The sequence below is a fragment of the Canis aureus genome, chromosome 7 (assembly GCF_053574225.1).
Source record: "Canis aureus isolate CA01 chromosome 7, VMU_Caureus_v.1.0, whole genome shotgun sequence".
In the NCBI taxonomy this organism is placed as follows: domain Eukaryota; kingdom Metazoa; phylum Chordata; class Mammalia; order Carnivora; family Canidae; genus Canis; species Canis aureus.
The window spans coordinates 25,553,152-25,569,919 of NC_135617.1; the positions used below are offsets into that span (position 1 = coordinate 25,553,152).

The 16,768-nt window shown below is 39.1% G+C and overlaps 2 protein-coding genes and 1 pseudogene across 11 annotated transcripts in view; 1 reads left to right on the forward strand and 2 right to left on the reverse strand.

The window, feature by feature from the left end:
• Positions 1 to 9,406, reverse strand: part of ORC3 (origin recognition complex subunit 3) — a 61,034-nt gene extending 51,628 nt beyond the window's left edge. For 3 of the 5 annotated variants that reach the window (XM_077903119.1, XM_077903118.1, XM_077903120.1), the window contains exons 1-2: positions 9,278 to 9,406; positions 5,238 to 5,292 (exon numbers count right to left, since the gene is read on the reverse strand). In XM_077903119.1, coding sequence (XP_077759245.1) covers positions 5,238 to 5,292; positions 9,278 to 9,301 — 79 coding nt within the window. In that variant the 5' untranslated portion in view covers positions 9,302 to 9,406. The remainder of the gene's footprint in view (positions 1 to 5,237; positions 5,293 to 9,277) is intronic. The other 2 variants (XM_077903122.1, XM_077903121.1) reach the window with 2 other exon arrangements.
• On the reverse strand, positions 1,918 to 3,672 carry LOC144316793 (high mobility group protein B1 pseudogene; annotated as a pseudogene).
• Positions 9,407 to 9,431: 25 nt separating the features above from the next.
• RARS2 (arginyl-tRNA synthetase 2, mitochondrial) overlaps positions 9,432 to 16,768 on the forward strand; it is a 53,153-nt gene continuing 45,816 nt past the window's right edge. For 3 of the 6 annotated variants that reach the window (XM_077903125.1, XM_077903123.1, XM_077903126.1), the window contains exon 1: positions 9,453 to 9,549. In XM_077903125.1, coding sequence (XP_077759251.1) covers positions 9,514 to 9,549 — 36 coding nt within the window. In that variant the 5' untranslated portion in view covers positions 9,453 to 9,513. Of the gene's footprint in view, positions 9,550 to 16,768 lie in introns of all 6 variants that reach the window. The other 3 variants (XM_077903128.1, XM_077903130.1, XM_077903127.1) reach the window with 3 other exon arrangements.

Genomic DNA, 16,768 nt, shown 5'->3' on the forward strand with positions numbered 1-16,768 from the left:
TGAATTGATTCTTACCATGATTCTTATTCTTTTATTCAACTGATATAGGTTAGTTCAGCCTTTCATTTAGTCTGTATTATTTTATATGCTTTTTCAATCTTTTCCTCCAAATGGTTAGCCATTCATCAAAACACCATTTATCAAAATACAGTGCTTTTCAAACTTTGTAAACCATGATCCACATTATGGAATACATTTTACAATATAATCCAACACACAGATATTTAACAGAAACTACAAAGGTCCACAAAAACAATACTTATCATATGACAGCAAATGTTTTCTTTTCTACTCTGTTTTTTAAAACTATTATGACTAAGTTGATTTCATGACTCACACTTGGATTTTAACTTTCAGTTTGAAAACATTCACTTATTAAATAATCCATCCTTTCTCCCACTGATTTGAAGTACCCTTGCTATCGAGATACTTACAAATGCACTTGGAACTAATTTTTAACTTCTACTAAATCCAAGTCTATTCCCACAGCTGTCCTGAACTATTTAAGATCATTAAATGGCTGTAGCTCAGCAGTGCATTTCCATATTGGAATAATTCCAGGTTTCCCTCCTACCACCACCAAACATTATCATTCTTCTTCAAAATATTTTAAGCCATTCTTTCAAATAAATTTTGCCATTACTCAAAAATAATTAAAGTGGTATTCTGACTGGGTAAAATCAAATATGTAGATTGATTTAGGAAGAAATGATATTTGTAATACGTTAGAAAATCTACATCCAAAACACTACAAGTCTCTTCCTTTAGTCAAATATTCTACATTCCTTGTAGTTTTCTACTTTCCTTCACATTTCTTATTGTTACTGTTAGGTATTTTATTATAACAACTAGAACTTTTAAAGGATTCAATAATAGTGAAAATACATATTTTGTTCCTGATTTTATTCAGAAGCCAATACCAAGTTTTAATGTTAACTGGTAGTTTGAAATACAGATTGTCTTTTATGTTAAGGAACTTTGCTTCTGTTCATAGTTGACTCAGAGTTTTTAGCAAGTGTTTTTTAAGTTTATCAAAAGCCTTAGAATATACTGAAGTCATCATAAGGTAAAATGATATAGACAAGGTTATAGTATAAAAATGCTAACAAAAATGGGAAATACACCATTATTAATAGACAAAGCAGAGTAACAAGGTAGCCTTAAATAGAATGAAAAAGTTCATTTTACTTTGATAATGAATAAAACCATATAAAATGTTAAAGTGTCAAATCAAGGCATCAATTTTTTATGTGCCGAGTAATGTGGCATCAAAATATTAACAAAAAAACTGTCAGAAATTGGAAAACAGCAGTAGGACAATTTAACTTGTTACCATGACTTCTCTCAGTCATTTATAGATCAGAAAGGTAAAAAACACATTGAGAAGACCTAAGAAATAGAAGCTCTTGCTGTAGACAGGTTCCCTCCTGCTCCTACACACAGTGTTTTACTTCAATGTGAACCTCTCCTACACAGGACTCTGTCTGTCTGTCTCATTCTCTCCAGTTCCTGCCCAGTCGTTTTTGTGGATGTACAGTCATTCAGAGAACACAGAGAAGAGGGAGAGTTACCAGTCTTCTCTTTAAGTACACATCCAAGTGTCTTCAAGTCAGGGGACAGATGGTGGGCAAAATGCAGGGCATCTTCCTACTTCTTCAGGCAATCTGTTTCAAGAATTGAAGCCAGTGAAGGCAAGTGGTAAAATCTGGATATGTTTTCCTTTTTCCTACACCATCTGTCTTATAATCAGGGTCAATTGTCAATTCCTCTAAGATTCTCATATTGAAACCTTATCTATTGGTCTTAGGTCAGCACAGTAAAAAAAAATTAATATACTTCAAAGCAAACTTCAAATTATACAAATTAGGCTTAGTAATACTAAAACTTTAAACAAATCTTAATAAATGATAGCTGAAATTCAACAGAAAAAGTTCTAAGCAAAAACTTGCCTCATATTATGGAGACAGTACCAAGTACTGGTTAGACCAAAGGCTCTGGAATCAAACAGCCTAGGTTCAAATCCCAGCTCTGCCACTTACTAGCACTATCATTGAGAAAGTTCTAAGTATCCTCCTCATACATTTTAATGGACATAATTATAATACATTCCTCACAGTCTGCTGAGAGGATTAAACTATGTAACACATATACAGGGCTTAGAATAATCTAACATAAAATCAAACCTCAATAAACACTAACAATTTAATTAGTTATAATGACATTGCCGATACCAGATGTCATTTCATGCTCTGTATCTTTCATACATAATGGGAAACAAAACTTGAATTTTCTCTGAAAAAGAACTACTTCAAGTTTAGCAATCTCCAACATTAAAGCAATATGTTCATAAGTCAATCACAAAAATAATTTAAAATGTAACTATTCTTTTTTTTTAATAAAAAATTGTATTTACTTAGAAGCATTCAGAATGTCAACAAAACAGCTGCAACATTTTTTTTTTTTGCAATTACAGAGTGGTATTCAGTTAACAGAACAATTATTTCATAGAAGCTGCATCAGAGACAACTGAAGATGAAAATCTACCATCCCCATACATAACTAATTTGTGCTGTGCACCAACAAGAACCTGCTTTAAATTTCCATGCCAATTTACAACCTCCATACTGTGCCAGGCAAGGTTAATGGCTATTGAAAATACCACCAGGACAGGGCTATCTAAAGACACATTCGGTAGTGTGTTAACTATACAAAAAAAGACACTGTGCAGTTTAAAAACAAATCTTACACAGCCTTACATTTCAATTTTTTTCTTTAAAAGGAGTTGTGTACAGGGGGGTTAAATGCTTTATAGACAAGAAAAAACTGCGCTAGAACCAACTTATTCATCATCTTCTTCCTCCTCATCCTCTTCATCTTCCTCGTCTTCCTCCTCTTCCTTCTTTTTCTTGCTCTTTTCAGCCTTGACAACTCCCTTTTTTGCCACATCAGGCTTTCCTTTAGCTCGGTATGCAGCAATATCTTTTTCATATTTTTCCTTCAGCTTAGCAGTATTTTTTTCATAAGGCTGCTTCTCATCTGCAGTGTTATTCCACATCTCTCCCAGTTTCTTCCCAACATCACCAAAGGATAGGCTGGGATGCTCTCCTTTGATTTTTGGGCAATACTCAGAATAAAATGAGAAAAAGGCCGAGGGAGGTCTCCTAGGTGCATTGGGATCCTTGAACTGCCTTTTTGTTTCCCCTTTAGGGGGGATATAAGTTTTCATTTCTCTTTCATAACAGGCCTCGTCCGCCTTAGCCATGTCTTCAAATTTTCCTTTCTCTCTGGCAGACATGGTCTTCCACCTTTCTGAGCACTTCTCAGAAAACTGAGAAGTTGACTGAGGCATCTGGGTGCTTCTTCCTGTGCTCCTCTCAGCAAGTTTGCACAAAGAATGCATATGACGACATTTTGCCAGTTGGCTTCTTAGGATCTCCTTTGCCCATGTTTAATTATTTTCCTCAGTGAGGCACAGAGTTGCCCAGTGCCCGTCTGGCTCTCACTTGCCCCAGCACTGTCTCTATGGAGCTCAATGTACTGCAATATAATGTAACTATTTTTTGTTCACTATTTCCAAGTCTATCACTCACTTTTTATTGGGGGTGGGGGCAGGGAATACAGAAAGTTTCATGTTTCTTTAAGTCTAAGAGTGTAGAACTTGAGATCACTGTTTATTCTGTTAATGAGAAACCAGATTCTTATAAATCATATATTCTACCCTCTGGTCCCCTCAGTATGACCATCATTTTATTATTTGCTCCTTGACCACAGGTTTATTATCTAGTTGGTCTCAAACTGAAGTAGTAACACTCTAAGGTCTGAATCATGCAATGATTTAGAAAACTCCCTGTCAATAAATGCAAGTTATTTATTTCCTTCGTCAAACAGTGGTATAGTTCAGTTTTTCTTTTTTAACTCAAAACTAGTGCATAAATATGCTTAATTCCATATCACAATCTTTCCATCAGAATTAATCTTTACAGTACTGAATAAGAAGTATAAATAATAAGCCTGTGAGAAGCAAGGTACCATTCCCAGAGATTCTGATTTTGAGATCTGGGCATTAGTATCTTTAAAAAGTTCCCCAAGTTGGGGATCCCTGGGTGGCCCAATGGTTTAACACCTGCCTTCAGCTCAGGGTGTGATCCTGGAGTCCCAGGATCAAGTCCCACACTGGGCTCCCAGCATGGAGCCTGCTTCTCGCTCTGCCTGTGTCTCTGCTTCTCTGTCTCTCAGGAATAAATAAATTAAATCTTAAAAAAAAAAAAAAAGTTCCCCAAGTTGAAATCTAAATAAGGTCAATAGATGGTACCAATATTGAGTTTTCTGATTGTGATACTATACCAGATACCCAAAATATTACCACTGAGATTACTAGGTAAAGGGCACAAGGGAACTCTCTACACTTTCTTGCAACTGTACGTGAATTGACGACTATGTCCTAAAAAAAAAAAAACCAATTTTTTTTAAAACAGTTCCCCAAGTGATTCTAATCTGCAGCTACGGAACAAAATACTGATATTGATAGTATTATCATGATTTGCTTGAAAAAGTCAATTCTTCCTAACATGATCACTAAGCAGATAGCTGGAGATTTAAAAAAAAAAAAAAAAGGTTCTTTCTTAATATGCCCATTTTAATAGTTTATTATGTCCTAATAAAAATAAACACTCATAACTGGTCCCTCAATCTAGAAAACATTTCCATTAGTCCAAAAAGTATCTGTTCCCTCAATCTAGAAAACATTTCCATTAGTCCAAAAAGTATCTTTTGCTCTTTTGCAGTCAACTTCCTCTACCACACCCCAGGAAATCACTGAGATTTTTAAAACCAGCTCTCTCTTTTTTTAAACTTCCATCTAAGTTAGCCTTATTATTTATATATTTAAGTAAGCTCTACGCCCAATGTGGGGCTTGAACTCACAACCCCAAGATCAAAGGTTGCATGCTTCACCATCTGACCAGGCAAGCACTCTAAGACAATCTCTTTTGAAGAATGGGGACATATCTTTTGAAGGAAATTTACTTTCCAATTTGCCTTTTGAAGGTATATTTGGATTCCCTTTTAGACTGAAACTCTGGGATATAACTTATCCCTTTCACTATACATTGGAACATAATTGCTACAAGAAGATAATTAAGTCAAACTTAGACAAAAGAATTATTGAATTCAACTAGGTTTAGTTAGGTAAGTTCAAGACTTAGGGGAAGAAAACTAACCAATTTGGTATCTCTTACCTACTGGTACAGAGATCTTTCTCTTCTTGAAGTTTGGCTTAAACACAAAGCAGCCCTAAAAAAAGTAAGAAAGAAAAAAGCATAAAGTCAAAGTAGCCAAGAAACAGATAAATCTGATTAACCAAGTATCTTATGAATGAGATTTTCTAAAAAGGTATTTCTTTAAAGTGCTAAGAAATCACCTTTCTTCAATCAATTGTAACAGGAAAATTCTTTTTTTTAAATATTTATTTTTTAGAGAGAGAGCATGAGCACGAGTGAGCGAGGGAGAGTGGGAGAGCGAGAGAGAATCCCAAGTAGACTCCCTGCTGAGCCCAGAACTCGACAGGGGGGCTCAATCCAGGACCCCTGAGATCATGACTTGAGTTTAATCAAGTCAAAGGCTTAAACAACTGAGCTACCCAGGCACCCCTAGAAGAAAAATTCTTTTTTTTTTCTTTTTTTTTTTTTTTTAAGAAGAAAAATTCTTAAACAAGGAGACTATCCATTTCTTTCTCCTCCTTCCCTTGGGATGCTCGTCTTTGATTTTGCTCCTAGGAACCTAATCTAAGAGACAAAAAAAAAAAAAAAAAAAAAAAGCTGATGAAATGTAAATCCAGAAAGGTTCTATTTTTATAAAATTTAAAGAAAGAACATTAGTTCTATTCATCAAAATGAAGATCAAAAATAGTGACACTCTCTCATTTTAAAGGAAATATTATTTAATTAAACTTTAAATATCCATAACCTGGGCAGGAAATAGATAATTTGTCTATTGTTTTATCCTTATACACTTTTCTTCATCTGATAAGAGTCTTATTCATCTGTTCTGGGAAACCTTCCTCAGTTCTCTAGTTAGAATTATTCCTTTTCCCTAAGATCTCATAATACTTGAATGCCTTTATTTTGCTTGGTTTTAAATCACTTTCACTGTGTATCATGGTTATTTACAGGTCTCTCTCACAAGTAGTTTGTGAGTACCTTTGGAGCACATACTGCATATAATTCATAATTGTTTCCTCAGTGTTTAGGACAGTGTTAATATATACATTAGACAATGAGTATATGAATGAATGCTTACCGAGTACTTTTTCTGGTAATTTCCTAGCTACCTTTAGTTTCATGTTATTATTTGACTAGTGATATATAGCCCCCAAGCTACTGGTCCTACGTTTATTCTACCAATCCATGCACCATGTACAGCTTCTTAAAGACTGCCATTAATATGGAAAATGAAAGAAAAAATGAAAAAACTATACCTAGAAGAAGTCATCTCAGGACAGTGCCAAAGACAGCTGTGCAAATATAAAGTGGCCGTTTGCGTTACAAGACCCAAAATAAGAACTGTGCCTTATACTCTTGTATCTGCAACTACTTAACTATTGAAATACGCATTTATATTTAGAAAAATCTTGTAGTACTGTACGTATGACAAGCTTGTCATTGTCTCCTTTCTTCTTTTTTTTTTAAGATTTATTTATTTATTTATTCATGATAGACAGAGAGAGAGAGAGAGAGAGAGGGAGAGGGAGAGGCAGAGACACAGGAGGAGAGAGAAGCAGGCTCCATGCCGGGAGCCCGACGTGGGACTCGATCCCAGGACTCCAGGATCGTGCCATGGGCCAAAGGCAGGCGCTAAACCGCTGAGCCACCCAGGGATCCCCCATGGTCTCCTTTCTGTAACTACCTGCAATTCAGTAAGGGAAAAGGAGCTACGAAGGAGTGAGATATGACCAGTGCTCGGAATAGGTCCTAATAAATGGCAGGTAGTAAGTAATATGGTTAACCACTTCGAACTGCTGATTAAATGATGTTTGAGACAGAAGCAGCAGTCTAGCAGGAGAGCTAACAGGTAGAAAATATGACAAAGAGAAGGAAGTTTAGATAAAGAAAAAAAAAGCTAGCAGTCCCATGAATACCTAATATAGTCCTTAAAGACTCTTATTCATGCAAGGTCCCCTTCATAATCATTTCAATACAAGCATTTCTATTATAATGCCAGAAATGCTCTCCTGAAAAAAAATCACAATTCTGCAAGACACAAAAATAAGAGCCTGAAACAATGAAAAGGATTAGGGGGCAGACCACTCAAAATCTATGGATCTTTAAACCGAGGGCAAAACCCAAACAGTACCAACCCTAATAAAAAATACTAGTGTAAGAGAACTTGAACTATCTCCATTTTGATCTCAAACTTTCTAATTGATTAAGTTCTTTTTTTTTTTTTCCAGAAAAACATTCTGTGGGCACAGCATCCCCTGAGGGGAACCAAAACTAATCCCTTAAGCAATAAGGATTGCCCAGAGCCAGGAAGACCTAGCCCAGGATTGACTCCAAGATAATGATCAACAGGACCTTTCCGGTCCTCCTTTGTCCCAAATTTTCCTCATTTAAACCTGGAAGTATTTGCAGCACTTCGGAGAGTCTTTGAGACTCTAGGCTGCTGTCTTATCAGTGTTGGCCTCACTGAATTAAATTCCTTTTTTGTTTCACTACCACTCATTTCTCCGACTTTGGATTTTGACAGCAGTGATTGGCTGAAGCTGGTTGGTTTCAGATATCTGGAGCCAGATACTCTTGCGCCCCCACTGCCCGGGCTACACCAGCACAGTTAAACCTCTTCCAGCATTTGCACCTAGGAGCACAGCCAATCTTCTGTAAACCTTAAGCTCTGTAGCTTAAAGTTTCCCTTTGATATAGTCTCAGAAGGCACTTTCCTATAATTTTAGCTTAATTTTAGTCAAAATTAATGATCAGATCCATGAAAGAGCCTTCTAGTGTACTGTTTTAACATGGGGAGAAATGACTGCAGTTTTTTCATTTACATTCTCAACTTTATCACAGTTTAATTTCAGGGGCATCTGGCTGCACCCATATTACTAATGGTCTTACTTTTACTTGGTCTGTAGCAGTGCTGTCCAATTGAACCTTTGGGAATGAAGGAGAACTATCATGTCTGCACTAATACAACAGTCACCACCATATGTGGTTTTTGAGCAGTTGAAATGTGGCTAGTTAGGACTGAGAAAATGAATTTCTAATTTTATTTAATTTTATTTTTTTATTTTTATTAAAGATTTTATTTATTTATTCATGAGAGACCCAGGGGGAGAGAGAGAGAGAGAGACACAGGCAGAGGGAAAAGCTGGCCCCATGCAGGGAGCCTCACGTGGAACTGATCCCAGGTCCCCAGGGTCACGCCCTGGGCTGAAGGCGGCGCTAAACCGCTGAGCCACCCAGGGATCCCCAAATTTTACTTTATTTTAATTAAAACTGAAATAGCCACATGTGGCCATTGGCTACTTAATTGGATAATAGAGCTCAAGGATTTATCTTCTTACCAACCACACTATCATGTCTCCCTACAATCCCTTGGCCATCTAGACAGCCCATATGAGGACTACCGGATCTCCTCTGACACATGCACACTTACGTTATTCTTCTCATTTTTCATAATACTTCCTCTCTGATTATACTGATTTTTCAATTTCTTTAATATAGGTCATTTTATTTCTATCTTCTAGACCAAAGAACATGTCACTCTCTAAGCTAGAACAGTCTCCCTACACTCCCCAATCCTAACTTCTACTTATTTTTCAGGCCTCAGCTAAAATGTCAGTTTCTTCAGAGGCCTTCGCAGACCCCGGGCTGTCTAACATTTATGACAATTTGGTAACTTCGTTCATCTGTGTTGGTCTTTCTTCGGCGCAGTCTATTTTGTTTACCACTCTTATCTCGGTACCTAACGGGAGCGCTTGGCGCACAATAAATATTTGTAAGAAAGAAAGAGAAAGGGAGACTGGGGCTCATCCTCGGAGAATTCGACCTCCACAAACCAGAACTGTAAAGTCTCCCAGCCAAAACAACTAAGGCAGGTCGGTGTCTTTGCTCCCCCAAACAAAATTGACCTCAACTGCCCCTGGAGTAAGACGCTCCGGCTCAGCCCGCCACTCCCTCCCCACCAGCCGGTTCGCTGAAGCCTACGTAACCTGTGTGACATGCCTTCTTCAAAAGAGAAGGAGACGACGTCTGAGTCTAGCGGGCGTCCGACCCTCACATACCTTGGACACCGAAGAGGTGGCCATGGCCCCAGCCGCTCGCGGGATCGCCACTGCGCTCGGGATTTCCCGCGCTCCCTCGCGGCAGCAGGGCAGAGGTTAGAGGAAGGCCACGCGGCTTCTTGATTGGCTGGCAGGACCCTTCGGGGCGGGCTTCCGGCGCGCAAGGCGGGGCGTACAGCGGAGGGCGGGGCAAAGATCCGGGCCGGGCGGTTGGAGCGCGCTTGGTGGAGGCGGACATGGCTTGTGGGTTCCGCAGGTCCATCGCCTGTCAGGTACGGACCGGGGAACTCGCAGAAGCAGGGCCTTGGCGGAACCCCACCCTGGGCCAGCGCTCGGTTAGCGAGAGGGCGGATTCCACGGAGACCCCGTTTCCGCCGCCTCCTCCCTCCTTTCTGGAGCTGCTCGAGTTGTTGCAGCAGATTCGGGGGTGGCTCGGCCGTGCGACCCAAATCGGTTTCCCAGGGTGAAAAGTAAACCTTGAAAAGCAAACGTATGTTGCTTCCCTCCCTCCTTCGCACCCCACACAGCTTTGTATGCTTTACCCTAGTGGAAAGTCATTGGGCCATGAAATTAGTGCTCCTTACACTTAGTGAACTCGAGAATGGATCTAAATTTTCATCTGAAAGGATTTAATTTAAAAACTGGTCGTTTGTCTTGCAAAGTCGTTTTGGCCTCCTGTCCTGGCATTACTTTTGGTAACTCCAAAGATAACGCGAGATGCTGTTTTACTTGATTCAGAGCCCTTTATGTGAACAGCTCTGTAATAAGGAAAGGAATAAAAGACCTTAACAGATTAGATTTCAGCAAAAAGAATTTTTGGAATTCATCGGCCCCTTTTGAAATCTTGGAGCAAAACTTTCAATTGTCTTGACAAACCCATTTCCTTTTTTATCAGTGGACGTATTTTGCCTGGCATATAATTTTCCTCAGTTCATTTTTATAGTATTTCTGGACTTTTATGAGAAGATTCTTCTGCCTTTATGCTTAAAGATGTACTGCCCTGTCCAATGGCGGCTTCTCAGGTACCACCATGGGACCTTCTGATAGGACAAGGCTGAGTTTATGGTTTACTGGAGTAAGAAAGAACACTTAAGCAGAATTTTTGGTGGTATCGTCTGGGAAGGCAAGGTCAGATTTTTCTTGAGAATTTGATGTATTAGTTTAAAGCTAGTCTTTCAGTGTCAGAGGGTGAGAGGGCAGAGGAGTGGAGGAGATGGCTGGATTAGGATTGGATACTGATCTTAATAGTTATAAGATTGGGAGAAAGAAGTTCCTGTAATCAATAATCAAGCTATTTGGGCAGGAGTCTCCTAGAATAGTAAAGTGATGCTAACGAAGACAAGGAAACAACAGTACAGTCATACTGATGTAGACAGTAGGCTGTATCCAGGGTGGGTAGTTTTGGACCTCAGTGTTCAAGCTGTGTTTGGATAGGGAGAAGTTCAAGATGGTTTCCATCCTCAACCGGTAGGTCAAGATAAGGCCAACCAGAAACATTTTCTGTTTAGTTTTGCAAAGGCTGTATTCTTCCTTGTAAAGAAGGTAAGTTGGAGAAACAGGAACTAATGTGTAGTGTATTTCTGCTAATTACATTCACATGTAAGCCTCGTGATGACCTTATGACAGAGAATTATTAACCTTGTCCAGTTGAGCAAACTGAGATTCAGAGAGATTAAAAACCTACCCAAGGCCGGGGTCTACACATGGTTAATAAATTGAAGAGTTGGATTATGAACAGGGATCTAACTTCAAAATCAGTCTTTTTCATGTATGCTGTGCTGTCTAGTTTATGAAGGCAAGAAGCACAATCTGATCATTAAACGATCTAACAGATTTGTATAGCAACATAAACTAAGCAAATGCATATTTCTCCAAACATGGAGTCATTGAGGGATGATCGGAGATGAGGTTAAATAAAAATATGTGCGATACATATTTATGAATGAGGATCTTTTGCTAGTTTAGGAATGAAGGAATGTATTACATGAAATGGCACATTCATTCAGCAAATTTTGATAACGAATCTACATTTTTTTAAGAATACTATCATCAGTCCTAGGGTTGTAAGTGAATAGAATTCAATTCTAGAAGCTACAATATAGCTTCTGCCCTAACAGGGCTCTGGACTAACTTGGGGAAACGCATGTATAAACGGCTAATTGAAGTACAGTCTGTAACCAGCGTATTAGAAATGTGTGAAGTGCTAAGGGATTATGGAGGAGACAGCTTCCAGATGTCAGGGAATGTTTTGTGGAAAAGGTAACGTGGGACCTCAGTCCTGAAGAGAGGATGGATAGGAGTGTACCAAGGTAAAAGGGTGAGAGCTTGGGGAGTGGTAGGGTATTCCAAGAACATCATATGTGTGGACAACAGACCCATGGGAGATCATAGTATATGTATGTTCATGGAACCACAATATTTGAATATGACTGAAATTTAGAGTATGCCTCTTGGGCCTCACTTCAGCAAGTTCTTTGGATTCTATCTTCAAAATAATATCTTGAATCTATCCATTCTTTTCCATCCCTGTTGCCCTTCCTGGCCCCTTATCCCAAACCACGCAACCTACATCACTGGCTTACAACAGCATTCTAATGGGTTGCCATCCTTGCCATCCCTCAAATCCATTCTCTTTAAAGCAAGTAAAGTGACTTCTCACATGTAAATCAAATCTTATCACTTATCTATTTAAAACTACATTGCACAAACTTTCTACCAGAACCTTAACATCTTTCTTTCCAACCTCCATTAATACCATCCCATTCTTCCTTTCTGCAGGATCCTAGCCACACTGTAATTTAAATTTTGTTTTTCTAACAAAGCAAGGTCTTTCCGTTCCCATTGCATAGATTATTCCCAGTGCCTAAAGGAAAGGATTTTGTATCATGACCCTTTGTGCAAGATGGAAGTTTCACAAAACAATAGTTTCCTTATAATGTGTGTCCATTCTTTTCCATACTACATTTTTCGAAAGATCCTGGTTGTGACTCACTGAATTTATTCCCAACTGACAACCTGTAGTTTGAAAAGTGTGTCCTCCAGTTGCTCCATTTCTCACACCCTTGTTTGCTTCTATCATAGCATTTATAAGAGTTAATAATTCTTTCATTAGCTAATTATTAGGGAATTTGTTATTTTGTTTTATTTCCTTGTTTTGCCATGTTTTCTCTATAAGCTTCATGAAGACAGCGTATTTTATTTACTATTTCCCTAGCACTAGCAAAGTGTCTGAAACATAGAAGGTATTGGATACATATTTAAAGAATAAGTAAGTTGTTGCAATGTAATATAAAGTTTGCAGCTTTGCCAAATGAGTTTATAGTTTTAAAACTGTGAGATAGGGATCCCTGGATGGCGCAGCGGTTTGGCGCCTGCCTTTGGCCCAGGGCGCGATCCTGGAGACCCGGGATCGAATCCCACATCGGGCTCCCGGTGCATGGAGCCTGCTTCTCCCTCTGCCTGTGTCTCTGTCTCTCTCTCTCTGTGACTATCATAAATAAATAAATAAATACCTTAAAAAAAAATTTTTTTAAACTGTGAGATAAAATAGTAAAAATGGAAAGGATTAAAATTGTAGTCCCTCCATTTGTGTGACTAACTTACTCTTGGCAGGTTAATTAACCTGTCAGCTATAAAATGATGGTATTGATTCCAAGTTTACAGGATTGTTGCAAGGATTAATGATGATGAAGACAATAATAATTACCATTTGTGGAATATTTCACGTGTACCATGCAGTTTTGCTGAACTCTATGGGGCCATTGATAAGATCTAATGACATAATGTTAACAGAAAGTGCATAATGTCAATAACTGTGAGGGGTTTATGACTTTATCCTACTAGTCTACCACAGTTCCATGGATGGTGGCAGAAACCATGAGGTCCCTGGGTGAGAAAAAAGGATTTTTTTTATTCACAGCAATAATAGTAGCCAGAGTATCAATATATTCTTGTATCAGTTCCCCAAGCTCCTCTTTTTTTTTTTTTAATATTTTATTTATTTATTCATGGGGGGGGGGGGGCAGAGACACAGACACAGGCAGAAGGAGAAGCAGGCTTCATGCAGGGAGCCTGATGTGGGACTTCTTCCCAGATCACGCCTGAGCCAAAGGCAGATGCTCAACTGCTGAGCCACCCAGGCGTCCCTCCTCTACCTTTCCTAATTTGGGTAACTTTCTCACTAAAAGCGCGTAACACATATTGTCTGTTTATTAAGCATAGCTGTACAACTTGTTTCCTATGAATTTTAATTTTCTAAGATTTATTTTTAGAGAGAGAGAGAAAGGGGGGAGCGGGGGTGCAGGGAGGACAGAGGGAGAGGAAAAGCATCTCAAGCAGACTCCCCACTGAGCATGGTGGAGCCCAGGACTCTGGGATCGTGGCCTGAGCTGAAACCCACTAGTCAGACGCTTACCACTTAGAAGCACCACCTATGCATTACCACCTGAGCTATGACTTAATTGACTGGGTTTCTTTATAAGCAGATTTTTCAGAAGGGCTCAAGGTGCTTTTTTTTTTTAAAGAAATTTTGACTTTTCAGATAAAATACCCTAGTAGTATCAAAAGGAGGTTTGAATCATTAGAAAATTAGCATGTTAAAAAAAAAAGAAAATTAGCATGTTTATGGGGGCACTGGAGTAGCTCAGTCCATTAACTGTGAGACTCTTGGTTTCCACCCAGGTCATGGTCTCATGGGTCCTGGGATTGAGCCCCACTCAGCTGCTTGAGATTCGCTCTCTCAAATCTGTTTAGAAGTAATATCAAAAGTCTTCATTTGAGAAATAAGGCAGTAACACCAGATTATTGAGTTCTGAATTTGAATTTTCCAAACATGGATACTACGGATGCAAGTGCATACATCAATTTTCATATGTGACAGTTCACATTAAAAAACAGCTGAGGGATCCCTGGGTGGCGCAGTGGTTTGGCGCCTGCCTTTGGCCCAGGGCGCGATCCTGGAGACCCGGGATCGAATCCCACATCGGGCTCCCGGTGCATGGAGCCTGCTTCTCCCTCTGCCTGAGTCTCTGCCTCTCTCTCTCTCTCTGTGACTATCATAAATAAATTAAAAAAAAAAAAAAAAAAAAAACAGCTGAGCAGGTGAAACAAACATACCAGTTTACAACTTCTCCTGTGGATTAATCTAGTCCTATGTAATGTCATTGCTCCATTATTTGCTTTAACCAGATCATGATTTGTAATTAGGTAATATGGTTACAAAGTAAACTGCATTTATTTCATCCCTGGAGTTTTCTTGATTGAGTGCTTTATTTTTGAAATTTTATAACTTAAGCAGGATATATCTTAGTGTTGAATTTTCCAAATTATATTTTCCTGACATAGTAATTTATTTTGACTTGTAGATATAGTTTTTTAAGATTTTATTTGAGAGAGAGAGCACGTGAGTGCGCACACAAGCAAGGGGAGAGCAAGAAGCAGGCTCTCTGCTCAGCAGGGCTCCTAATGCAGGGCTCCTTCCCAGGATGCTGGGATCTTGACCTGGGCCAAAGGCAGATGCTTAACTGACTGAGCCACCCAGGCACCACTCATTTTTTTCTTTTTTATTTATTTTTTTAAGATTTTATTTATTTATTCATGAGAGACACAGAGAGAGAGGCAGAGACAGACAGAGGGAGAAGCAGGCTCCATGCAGGGAACCCGATGTGGGACTCGATCCCGGGTCTCCAGGATCACGCCCTGAGCTGAAGGTAGACGCTTAACTGCTGAGCCACCCAGGCATCCTTGGTTTTTCTTTTATTAATAAAATATTTAACCATGGAGAAAAATATAGTTAATATGTAGCCATCACTCAGCTTAAATAAACTGTTACTATTTATTTTTTTTAGATTTTATTTATTTATTTGACAGGGAGAGCACAAACAGGGGGAGCAGCAGGCAGAGGGAGAAGCAGGCTCCCCGCTGATCAGGGAGCCGGACATGGGACCCGATCCCAAGACCCTGGGATCACGGCCCCAGTGGAAGGCAGATGCTTAACCAACTGAGCCACCCAGGTGCCCCAAGAAATAAATTGTTACTATTTAAATCTCTTGGGTACCCATCTCTGTCTGCAAACTCTTTCCTCGCTTGTGAGGTTTTGTGTTTATTATATCTGTGTATGTCACTTAACTACCTATGAATATATTCCTAAATAGTATTATTTTTCAAGTTATTTAATGTAAAAAAAAAGTTATTTAATGTAAGAGGTATTAAAAAAAAAAGAGGTAGTCAAACTGTAATCATCCTTCTGCAACTTGGGTTTTTTATTTCTTAGCTTCAAGTTTTTAAAAAAGATATGCCCATAATGATGCACGGAAATCCAGTTCTTTCGTTTTACTGTTGTGTGTCATTGCAGCAATATACCACAATTTACATTTGGTTCCTTATCTCAGGGAAATTTTCCCTTTTATTGACTATTATGTCCTCCCATCCCATTGGTCACACCTCTGGTTCCAGCTGCCACTTGTATGACCAGTTTCACAGGTGCTTCCAATCACTTATTGCTAATAACACCTCATCTAATCTAAAAGCCTGCTGGTTCCAGCCTATACTCAGCTCAAATGTGGCAGTTAACACTGTCAAGGACAGGTCTCAATCAATGGGTAATGGGGGTTCCTGCCTCCTATATTTGGATAGACAATTTTGGTAGACCTTATTTGTGCTTCTTAGGAGGCACCATGGAAATTAAGCCCCCATTGTTTATAGCGGTAACCTTGACAGCACAATCTTAACTTTTGCTCCTTCCTTCTCAAGCTTCTCAGTCTATCACTTATGCCCTCAGGAATCACCACCTCCCAAATAAACTACCTGCACAAAGTTGTTTCTCAGGCCTTGCTTTTGGGGGAGCCAAGATCTGTTTCTATGAATACTTTTTATTTTTCTTGCGTTTTGTTGCTTCATCTCTATAGCTTCTGATGAAAAGAGACCAAGAAGCCCTGCTACACAAGACTGTTCCACTCTGCTTCAGAATCTTTTGCATCTTTCCTTGGGCTATCACTTTTTGAAGAGTATAGCTTTGGGTTTTGTCTCTTTATCTTTATGGTATATGCTACTAGAGAACCATTGTACTTATCTTCCTGTCTGCTTGCTTCTTTCCTGCTTTCCTTTTATGTTTTAGGAACACCAATTATCATAAGGTTGGATTATCTTGTACCCAATTTTATTTATCTTTCTCTGATTACTTCCAATTTATGTTTTTAAAAATTTGTCGGGTGCCTGGGTGGCTCAGTGGTTGAGCATCTGCCTTCAGCCCAGGACGTGATCCCCGGGTCCTGGGATCGAGTCCCACATCAAGGTCCCTGCGGGGAGCCTGCTTCTCCCTCTGCCTATGTCTCTGCTTCTCTCTCTGCATCTCTCATGAATAAATAAATAAAATCTTAAAAAAAAAAATTGGGGAATGTGTTGTGTTTCCATTGGAGAGAACTTTACTGTGCTGCCATAGAATCTTCACTTCTGAAAAATACTGGAATTCGCTGCCTTTTTTTTTTTTTTTTT